The 11,509-nt window shown below is 41.3% G+C and overlaps 1 protein-coding gene across 1 annotated transcript; it reads right to left on the bottom strand.

The window, feature by feature from the left end:
* Positions 1 to 9,068, bottom strand: LOC102066209 (cytochrome P450 2K1). Its single transcript, XM_005490374.4, has 9 exons — positions 8,619 to 9,068; positions 6,876 to 7,038; positions 5,600 to 5,749; positions 4,350 to 4,510; positions 3,546 to 3,719; positions 2,816 to 2,957; positions 1,957 to 2,141; positions 1,731 to 1,872; positions 1 to 428 (listed from the first exon to the last, which is right to left on the bottom strand). The coding sequence occupies exons 1-9, from the start codon at positions 8,874 to 8,876 to the stop codon at positions 241 to 243; spliced, it is 1,563 nt and encodes a 520-aa protein (XP_005490431.2). The 5' UTR covers positions 8,877 to 9,068; the 3' UTR covers positions 1 to 240.
* Between the last annotated feature and the right edge of the window lie 2,441 nt (positions 9,069 to 11,509).

Raw genomic sequence — 11,509 nt, 5'->3', positions numbered from 1 at the left:
AGGAAAGCTGAAGACCTGTATTATTTAACCAAGATTAGGTGATCTAAGAGATTAATCCATGAGCCATCAGTTACTTCACACTTCTGGTCCATTTCTGCCCTCTCCCAAAAAATAACACCACTTTGGTTTAGAAGTACTTGAAACCTTAATTGAAATATGGATTATTATTTTGGTAAAAGAATTAAGACAGATGCCATGAAAAGTGATTTAAACATTTTAGCAACACAGTGGATTAGAGCTCTAAGAGCGTGCTACAGCACACATTTTATAGGGTTTGGGGATGACATTAAATGAAACTGCAGGACTGAGGTCCAGGTCTGAGTTGGAAACTCCAGGTGGAGGGAGGAAGTTGAACCTCTGCAGGAGACTGGTGAAGAAGAGGAAGAGCTCCATTTTGGCGAGAGTCTCCCCAGCACAGATCCTCCTCCCTGGAACAAAAGGCAAAAGGACCACAGGAGAATCAGTGAGCTGCTTCTTCACTATTGGAGGAAAAAAACCCCTTTTATCAGCTCTTGACCTGAAAAAGGTCAGTGGGAATCCAGAACATTTGAATGTTATGTCCTAGGTATGAATAAAGAACACAGATTTTAAAACTCTTTTGGGTACAAGTTAACAAAGAGGAATTTTGATCTTCAGAAGTACCATACCAAAGCCAGCTGATGATGGGTTTTTATTTTCCTTTGTCTTAAGTGCTTGCATTTGGAGAGAAATGTATGGAAATGTAGTCTGAATTCCTTAACTCCAGTTTTCAATAAAATCTGAATTTTTACTTAATTTTCACAATTTTTTTCTACTTGGGTGAATTTTTGCATTCCAAACCAACTGGTTTAGCCTAGACTTTAGGTCTATTAGTCAACTCATAGGCAATTTCTTATACGAGAATTTGTCAGCAAATTCCTTGAAGATTCACAAATGCTGGCCAGAGTGGGGTGAGGAGCCAGGTGGAGGAGATATTCTATGAATATTCAAAAGTGCTGTAAATATAAGTCCTGTCAAATCCAATAGCCAGTAAGCTGCCTTATTCATAGCATGAAGATTCAAGGCCAGAACTAACAAAAAGCTGAACTAAAATTTGGTTTTAACACCCTTGTGTGACTGAAAATGGCTGTGATATGAAATAAACTCTCCAGGGAATGCCCAGACCTGACATGCCCTGGATGTGCTTCAGCTGAGACCTCTAGGCTTAAGTCTGGAAAAGAAGACCTGGGAACTGGAAGTGTCATAAGTTCTTCTAAAAAGAAAGAAGAAAAAGAAAGAAAAAAATACAATGTACTGGATGGTGAGTGTGACAAGAAAAAATCTTACTGAAAGATCATACAGAGTTGAAAATATACAAATAGGGTTGATTAAAAAAAATGGAGAGTGTTGTGGATATGATAGATAAATTAGCCAGAGACTGATGTATGGGAACTTGAAAAGAGCAATTACAGAGCCAGCAAAGCAGGAGAAATGCCAGAGAAGGAGCAGGGTTGGAATCTCCCATGATTTGGGAAATGGTGTAGGTGTGTAAATGCAGGTGAATGTCATGCTCTGGGGAAGACTCAAAGGGCAAGCCCCCTCTGTCGTTTGATTTTACACAAAATTTGGGGATTTTTTGTTGTCACACTTTATGAAAACTTGACCCAGCTGACATTTTTTGTGACTTTTTAAAAGGAACATGGGAAAATGAATCAGGAATGCACAGAAGTATCTTTGCTGTGTGTTCTGTGTAAATGTAAAAGAGAAAGCACCTGCTGAGAAAGGCATGAAAGCATCTTTCTTCACAAATTTCCCATTGGCATCAAGGAAGTGCTCAGGGTAGAACATGTCTGGTTTCTCCCATTGCGACTCGTCTTTCAGGACTGAGGTCAGTAAAGGGATGATGTAGGTTCCCTGCAAAATAGGACAGTGGAATGAATTCGTGGACAAATTCAGAAAGAAGAGATGTTAAAAGAAGCAATCCTGTAGGCATCTCACCTTGGGGATGAAGTAGCCTTGGAGGGTGACATCTGCAGCAGTCTCATGAGGCAAATCCAGTGGCAGGATATTGGCATACCTCTGAATTTCATGGATGACAGCGTCTGTGTATGGCATCTGAGCTCGGTGCTCGATCCGCGGGGGGTTGGATCCTATCACTTGCTCTATCTCGTCTTGGACCTTTTCTGAAGAAAGAATCAACTCTAAGATGCAAGGACTCGTTCAGCCCTGAGACACAGTGTGCTTTACTGATGCAAAGTATAGTAGATCTGGAGTAAATTCTCCAAAAATCATAAATTCTCCAAAAATCTTTTTTTCCTTTCAGAAATAATGGGCGGTGAACAGGACAACAGTGTTTGATTGATTCTTTATCAACAAGAAACCTAAAGATTTTTTTTCTGCCATCTCTTCTGTCTAAAGATTCATGTTCTGCCCAAGGGTTTTCTCGAAAACCCCATTTGACTCCAAACAACCCTGTACCATCAGCTGGAATGGAGCTGCCAGACAAAGGCGATTCCATGAATCTTCTCAGGCCCCTAAAGCCTTAGTACAGTTCATTTAACATCTGCACAGACCTTTGGTTTATTGACAGATCCTGAGGGAAACTTGGAATAGAATCATTGACCAACACAGGACAGCTCTTTACTTACTAATTAATGAGATTTCCCTAAGCAGAGGGCCTGGCCTGTATGAACTTTGGCCCACTGGGTCTGAACCAGAGGGCACAGAGACAATAAGTGGAAAGCTGGAAATCTCAGCTTTTTGTAACTTGGCCTATTAACAGATGTGTTGATCCTCCAGGTTCCTGTTTGGTCACTAATTCCCTGAGTGTAACAGTATCTATCATTAAACCACTTACTCTGGATTTCAGGGTACTTTAGCATCAGCAGAAAGCCCCAGTTTAGTGTGGTGGAAATGGTCTCAACACCAGCAGTAAACAAGTTGCTCACCAAGCTTAGCAAGTTGCCATTATGGAAATACCCATTGGTAGTGGATTTCTCCTGAAAAAAGTCATTAAGATAAAAGGATGAAAACTCAAAGCTTTCCCATGTAAAAATGCAGTTTATGTAGATAAATATTTGCTAAGATATAAATCCTATATTTTAAAAAAGTGTGAAAGACAAGGAAGAGCTTTGGGCTTGTGCCTGGAGGAGAGTGCTGACATATCTTTGTATTTACTGGGACCATCTGCAAAAGGAGCTGCCTTTGGGGAAGGTGACCCAGCCTCATCAAAAACCCCAAATAAGTCCCAGTAAAGCCCAGGTAGTGATTCCATTCTGTAATGTGTTATGTTTTCAAAAAAGCCAGAAGAGCTTGGACAGCAGAGAGAGCAGATAAAAAGATGCAGCTTTGGTAAATATATTTATACAGTCTGAAGAAAATAAATAAGGATAAATGTTCACTGATTAAAAGAGGTTGGAATTTCAACAGCATGAAGTATCTGTTCAACTGTACCACTTTGTCATATGTATTTTCTCAAAGACAGCTTCCCTAAAGAAATTCAGCTGTAATTGTAAGGACTGAAAGAAAATTCCAAATGTCTTCATAGAATCATGAGAGATGGAATCAACAAGAAAATACTCAGTTACCTCCTGCTGTTTAACCAGGAAGGCATCAATAAAACTTCTTTGGTCATTTTTGTCCAGGTTTTTGAGGTACTCTACAAAAGTAACTCGTACAAAATCGTGGAATTCATCTCTGTTTCGAAGGAGAGCCTTGTTTGCCCTTAGGAGGAATCCAAGGTATGGGAAGATATTGTACATCTGTGGGAGTGGAAGTTATTAGAGAGAGTTTATCAGCCAGAGCTCTGAAAACACTACAGAAACAAATTACCAACATTTGGCCATCCTTGCAGATACAAAGTCAAAAACTTAAGATATTTTTTTCTTAGGAACTTGAAAAGCTGAGTGGATGAATTGTGGTAGAAAACTCATCAAGAACCACCAAATAGATGCAAAAATCTTGTAAAATTACTGTTTTTCTGGAATAGTGTAGGTATCAGGCTCAAACAGCTTCAAGCTGCCACCATGCAGATGGAAATGTTGGCCAGCAACTTTTTTTATTGTTTTGGCCAGCTCTTCCACTAACATTTTTTTTCTTTTTCAAAACCTAGGTAAACATAAATCAATCCTGGGTGTGGCAGCATTGCATGCAAACATACAAAAGTATTTTTCACTAACTAGGACTCTTCAAACTCTATCTTGAATATGTTTTTGAGAGACTGGGGGCTTGATTGTTGACTTCATAATTCCCAAACTGTCTCTCAAGGGTTTTTTGTCTAAGAAAGTGCTTTGTAAACCAATTATCTATCAAAGTCTCAGATTTTCTTGTTTAATAGAAGAAACTGATCACCAGTATTGCTACTGGCATGCAGTGGAACAGTGAATCATTACCGTAACCAAAGGTTTCCCAGCAAGCCTCATATTTTCATTGGTCATAGTTACAAGTCTCACAAATCTGGGGTCTTTGTAGTCAAATCGTTTTCCAAGCAATATTGACACAATTATATTAGCAACTGCTGCATTAATTATTTTGCTGGCATCAATGGGATTTCCTAGACAAGGAACAAGAGAATTTGTTACATTGTAATAAAGAGATGTAATTTGTAAATATAAATTTATTATTAAATATAGCTATTTGTTTATGATTGATTGCTAACACTGATTATTATTCAATGTCAGAATGCCATAGCAGGACACAAAAATGCCAGAGGAGCCAAATTCATCAAACTGGTGTACATTTCCTAAAAAGATCTGAACTTGAGAAGGCTCAAAAAGCCTTTGCATACTTGGACAAAACCTTAGAGGTAGTGATGCCCTGGCACAAGCTGCCCAGAGAAACTGTGGCTACCCCACTCCTGGAGGTGTTCCAGGCCCGGCTGGACAGGGCTGGGAGCAGCCTGGGTAAGGGAAGGTGTCCCTGCCCATGGAAGGGGCTGGACGAGCTTTAAGGTCCCTTTGAACCCAAATCATTCTGTGATGCCATGCATTTGCAGAATGAACAGCCCACCTGTCGGAACCCAGGAAATTCCTCTGGCTGCCCTGGAGGACTCGAGCCCCTGCCCGGGGGGCTCAGAGACCCTGGCACAGAGCCCAGGACCCCTGTGCCTTTGATCTTGACCCATGGAAAAACAATTACCAACCTTTATATGAAGAATTACAAAGCAAGAAAGTTTAAGTAGAATAATAAAGTTTCTCACGGGGTGAAAAATAGATTTTTGGGGTTTTTAGAATGGGACTTGAGGAGGCAAGATGGAGGAATCAGGGTGTGTCCAGCCTTTCTCCTTCTTCTTCTTCTTGGCCTCCATCTTCTGCTGTGATGGTGACACTTTTGAATTGGCTTAAGGTAGAAACTCACTGTCTAACATAGGTGATAGGGATTGGGAAGTTATTGTAAATAATGCACACGTAGTTTTTAGTATAAAAGATAATGCTTCCCCGAGGTGGCCAGTGCACCTCAACCCAACCTGCCAGACAGACCTCAGCAGGCCAGAGAAAGAATGTTGTAGATAAGAAATAATAAACAACCTCGAGAACAAGAACAAAAGAATCCTGACTCCTCCTTTGACAGCCAGGCTGGAAAAGAGAAGCTTGTGCATATCTCAGAGTCACTGTGACCAGCAGAGGTGCTGAGAGCCACCCACCTTCCTGGGACGCAATGGACTCTGCCAGGTGCCCGTACTCCTCCACGATCCGATCCTCAATGGCCTTTTTGCCCATCCCAAAGTCTCGCAGGGCTGTGAGGGTAAACCTTCTCATCACCTTCCAGTTTTCACCATGGGCAAAAACAACCCCTGAAACCAAGAGAGCATTTCGATAGAGCAGAAGATTTTAAATAATTTTGTAAGCATAGAATGGAGCTGTTTAGTAGAGTCACTTTTAAAACAAGTTAAACTGCATCCAGATGAGGAAAACCACACAACTGTGCCTTAAGTATTTTAAATCCTCAGCAAGAGGTTCATTACACAAGCAAAGAATAAATATTTAAGGTTTATTTAATCAATCTTAAGAAGAATATATATCCTCAAAGACACTTGTCACTGAAAGAAAGCGGACATTGGAAATTCAAGTTCAAACTGCTGGTCATCATAGTTTGGAAGAGGAATTTCACTAACATCTCTGATGATTGCAGGAAAAAAATTAAGTAGGAAAATATGTCTTAGAAAATTAGGTAATGTCTTAAAACCTCCACCATCCATTTTTTTTCACTGTATTTTTTTCACACAATTTCTTTTCATTTAACTGATGATCTCAACTATGTTTTTACCCCAAATTAATAAAAAAAGTAAAAAGTAAGCTTCTATGCAATAATATGATCAAAAGATGCAGTTGTTAAAATGTTCACAGAATTATTCCTGAATTTTTCCAAGGATCTTTGGAGACATAAATATGAAATTCTTATGCTAAATTAGAATCAAGTTTGGGTGCGAAATTCTTATTTTTAAACTCATCTCATTAGAGAGTATTTCCCTTTTTAAAATAAATCCACAGTTCTCTATGTGCTACATGCTATCTATTGTCACATTCTGAATTTAAAAGCACTATTTACCACTGAAATGATGAGCAACAGTAGAATATTAGTTTCAGAAAAGGTTGTTCTATGACAAGCCCAATACCCCACAAGTTCAGAGCCATATCATGAGAGCTAGAAATGCTTTTCTGGCTCTGTTCTAGACCCTGGAAGTGTGTCACTATCTATTTTGTGTTGCTGTAATTATTTTTAAGGTTATGGTTGTTTTGTTGCCACTGTCAACACTGAATAAGTGTGCTAAAGTCAATAAAATTTCTCCCTATTTCCAATGCCTTTTGTGAGCTCTGATCCAAAATCAGATCTCTGATCTGTTGTTCCAGCTCCTGCTTTTTCTATAGGGGAAAAAAAAGAGTAGATCAAGCTGATTAGGAAGAATAAGACCAACTTACCATTTCCTTTAGTCAAATCTTCAAAGATTGGGATTTTAGGTCTCTCTGCAAATGCATCTGCTTGGTTTACAAGAGCTTCCTTCACTGTCTCATAGCCAGAAATCACCACAACTTTCCTGTGCCCCATCTGAACACTGAAGACTGGACCATACTTTTTGGACAGCTGTCAGGAGAACAGAACAGGGATTTACAACTTTTACAGCCTACAGAGAAATTCATCACCTGTTCCAGGGCTGTTTATTTTCCAGTCCTGCCTCTGGATTACTCACAAGGTGGATATTTTCCTGACTACAGGGAAAGGCACTTGATTTAAATGATGGGAACATGGCTGACATTGGGGTGGATAATGGCTAAATGGAACAGTTGAGAGAAGAGTTCCATTGTGCCAAACTGAGCAGAAGTATCAACAGCTGAAACCCCAAGTCTCAGACAGAACTTTGTAAAAGTTCACAAAAGAACTTTGTAAACCCTTGTAAAATCAATTTTTGACTCATGTTTTCACATTTAGCTCCATGCTATTATGTTTCTTTTGTGCACAGGCTACATCTGAACAAACTGTTCAAATGTTTCATACCATTATTTTATTAAAAATAAATCCATTTGTTTCTGGGCCAGGATTTAGCATTAGATACATTCAAGCTTTTTATATATGATTACATGCACCATGAGTCTGTCTCAGAGACAATGTGGTAGCTTTTTAGCTGATACAGGTAGATTTATCTTTATGTAACTCAGTGTTTCTGATTCTTCTGACTGCTGGAGGGGGGTTTCCTGACTGCACTCATTTTCTAGTGGGTTTGCAGAGAGAAACAGAAGGCATCCACTTAGCATCAAGATGCAAAATGTCCAGCAAGTGGTGAGCAAGTACAGCCAGCTGAAACAGCAGGAGCAGGGACCCATATCTGAATTGTGCTCAAGTCAGAGAGCCAGTATCCAGCACCAGAAAGGAATCACTGAATTACAGCAGATACATGTTGGTTCTGCTGGCCTGAAAACAGATGGAACTTGCTTTTGTCAACACATTTGGGCTGTGTAGGAGAGCTACAGTGATATTCCAGATATTGCATCTAAGCAGTCTTTTGATTTGTGGGTACAACACCCATACAGGTTTGTTGGTGCAAATATGCCTTTCAAAATCATCAGCAGGGTAGATGTGTAATTTTAATATCTAAACAGAAAAAACTCTAAGAAAGGAGCAGATTCAGAGAAGTCTTCTCACTCAAAGTCAGCAAAGCCCCACAATAAATTAGGTAAAGAAAGCACTAGAAGAAAACGGAAAGATTTATTATTTTGGCAAAGGTTGGCCCTGAAAATTAAGAGTATATAGTTGTATCTTCTGCTTTTTGGGAAGAAAAGAGGAAAGGGAGATGAGGACATTGATAAATCAGTGAAGTCAAGATGCTGCAGTCACAGCTCCAGGTACATCAATCAGCTGAAGGCAGAGAGGGTTACACCACCTACCAAAATAATTCCTTATTCTGTTGTCTTTTTCTCAAAATTGCCACCAAAATAAGGTGGATGCTTGCTATTAATGTGAAAGTTGTTGAAGGTTGAAACCTGGATAAAATATTATAGTCAAGAAACCATGCTGCATTCAGCATTTTCTGCTCAAATAACCATCTCTGGGTCCCTGGCTAAAGGCTCATGCATGGATGCAATACATTGGGTGCAACAGGAGAAACTCTCTGACATCTTGGACTATGGGACTTCGTTGATAGGACCAATAGAAAAGAAAATGAGTACCTCTAGATAAGTCCTGTAGGGTCTCTTCAAGTCAAACAAAAGAAGGTTTCCAATTATAGGTAATGGTCTTGGACCTGGAGGAAAGTTCTGTCTTCGGTCATTGTTCCAGAAACCTGCTGTTTTCAGAATGGAGAGAAAAGCCACAATCAACACTAAAACAATGGAAGTGCTGCTGTTCCAGAAACCTGCTGTTTTCAAAATGGAGAGAAAAGCCAGGATGAACACAAAACCAATGGAAGTGCTGCTGTTCCAGCCCATCTCTATTCAGCCAAGTATTTGCCACAAAAGAGAAAAGAGAAAACTTGGACTCTGGATCTCTGTCCTCCTGAAATAATTGTGCTTGAGAGGCTCTTGTGTTAGTCCATAAAACTTTTTCTATAGAAGGATGTGTTTTATTCTTGTTCTCTTCCCATGTGCTTCCTAATGAACCCTCAGAAGGGTGCAGGAGCATATATATGTTTGCTAACCAATGTAACTGGGTGAGTATGGGTCACTGGGCAAGTGTGAAAGTCCAAGAACAGGGATAACTTCAGGTCATCAACCTGACATTTGCCATAAAAGCCATAAATTCTGCACGCTGTCCAGGTTACTGATTAATCATGTTTTTGCCTTTAGTACAGATATCCTTGATACCCCTGAGGAATCAAAATTCCACTGCCCAGGCGTGTAGTGCAAAGTGATTAATTTTTTTTTAAAGTGTCTGAGACTCACAAGCTGAGAGCAGATGTATCTGTTTTTACACAGTTAAAACAGTACTCACACACTTAGTATGAGAATCTCTGTTCAATTCTTCACATAACCCAGTTGCAGGCCTCAAATAAATCCATCAGCCTGACAGTCTGTTATTTTTCTCAAGTTTTGAGGAAACAGGACACCTTTTCTGTTTTCAGATTGTGCAGTTCCTATCTCCCATGCTTTCCAGGCCTTTTCACAGAACTGTTTATGGGTAGCATAACTTTGATTCTGTTGAACTCATTGGGGATTTGAAATCACAGAATTATTAAGGTTGGAGGGGATTCTGGAATTTTTCTGGTTCAATCCCCCTTTCAAGCTGGGCCACCAAGAGCTACTTGCCCCAGCCTATGTCCAGACAGGTTTTGAACATCTCCAAGGACCTATAAAATTATATGACCCTAAGAAGGGAGACTCCACATCTCCTGGGCGGCCTGTGCCAGTGCTTAGTCACTCTCACCATATGAAAGTGTTTCCTGGTGTTCAGAGCTGAACCTCCTGAAAATTCCTGAAACCTCCTGTGTTTCAGCGTGTGTCCATGGCCTCTGGTCCTGGCACTGGGCACACACTGAGGAGAGCCTGGCTCTTATTTATTTGACCCTCCCCTCAGGTGTTTATACTGATAAGATCCTGCTGAGTCTTCCCTCCTCTAGGCCGAACTCCCACCTCTCTCTGTTTCCTCATGTGAGAGATGTTGCAAACACTCCAGTACCTTTGTGGCCCTTTGCTAGACTCTCTCCAGTCTGTCCATATCTCTTTGGTACTGGGAATCCCAGAACTGGACACAGCACTGGGAAAAGATGTCCTCTGTTGGCTGAGGAAAGGGGGCTGAGGTACAGCCTAACTCAGGTGTCTCAGAGAGGGAACAGCAGAGCAGGAGGTGTTGAAAGAGCAAGACAAGGGCAAGACAGGATGGAAAAATTGAGTCACAGCCCACAGAACAATGTTTGGAAGAGTTTTCCAACAGAAATCTTCAACATGAAGTTCCAAGTGGCCTTAAGGCCAGAACCTGAAGGATATGTGAGGTGCATGCAGTGCCTCAAGGCTGAGCACCTTGTCCTCTTCTCCCAAAAGTGCCAGCGTCCCTGCAGAGACATGGCCAGAGGCAGAGGAGAGGAGGGAATGGGGAAATTCCCCAGGGAATGGGGGTGTAGAGACCTAGAGGAAAAGAGCCCTGGCACATGGCGGGGAGCCTGGGAGAGGGGCTTGAGCAAACCTGGGATTGGGGCCTTGAGCAAGCTTAGGAGAGGAGTTTGAGCAAGGCTGAGAGAGGGACCTGAGCCAGGCTGGGAGAGTGTAGGAGCGTCGGGGAATAGCACGGTTGGGACGGACGGAGACGAGAGATCTCTGAAGCCAGGTCCTGGAACTTGGGGTTTATTACAAAGGGCCTGGGTGCAGGGCCCTGCTGGGAGCTGCCAGCCACAGCTCACAGCAGGCCCCAGAGAAGAAAGGGGTAGAGAGGATGAGAGGGTAAGAATGTAAAAGCATAAGAGAGTAAAAGGGGTAAGAGCATAGAAAAGTAAGAGCTAAGAAGCAAGAGCTAAGAGAGCAAGGTTCCTGTTTCAATACAATAAATCATCATCTGTGCTGAATATTCTGATTCTCACTAGCCAATCTAGTACAATATACAAATCCTAGAGCATTTCCATGCAGCCAATAAGAATCACTACATTACCATACTGTGTTACATTTTAAACCCTAAAAACTCCTCTTTGGACCCCTTCTGCCAAGCTGGTAGGGTCTGCTCTGACCCTTGGGCCTGTCTGCAAGCAGAGGGTATTGTTTCAGCAACAGGGGATTACCTTCAGCTGGCCACACCATTGTTTTCCACTTTTTCAGTAACTGAGAGATCTCAAAGCTTGCTTTCATTTCCATCTCGCTTACAGTTTCTATATTCTCAAAATCTTTTGCCAGACAATCATATTTATAAGGCTTTCCTGTTTCATCTTCCTCAACAAGAGGGACTTGAGCAAGGCTGGGAGAGGGACCTGAGCAAAGCTGCTCTTGGCCTGGCTCACCCTGAGCCTGGTGCTGATCCCAGGGGCTCCGGAGGACAGATCTGGACGTTTCACCTACTTGGAAGATATCCTGGAAAAAGTCCATGGCCAGCATCCAGCTGTGTTCTAGTTTGCCTGATTCTACTTCACTTTTCCAGAGTG

This window comes from Zonotrichia albicollis, chromosome 3 (genome assembly GCF_047830755.1).
Source record: "Zonotrichia albicollis isolate bZonAlb1 chromosome 3, bZonAlb1.hap1, whole genome shotgun sequence".
Classification (NCBI taxonomy): domain Eukaryota; kingdom Metazoa; phylum Chordata; class Aves; order Passeriformes; family Passerellidae; genus Zonotrichia; species Zonotrichia albicollis.
The sequence above is the reverse complement of the archived record's forward strand: the minus strand, read 5'-3'. Positions and strand labels throughout refer to the sequence as shown.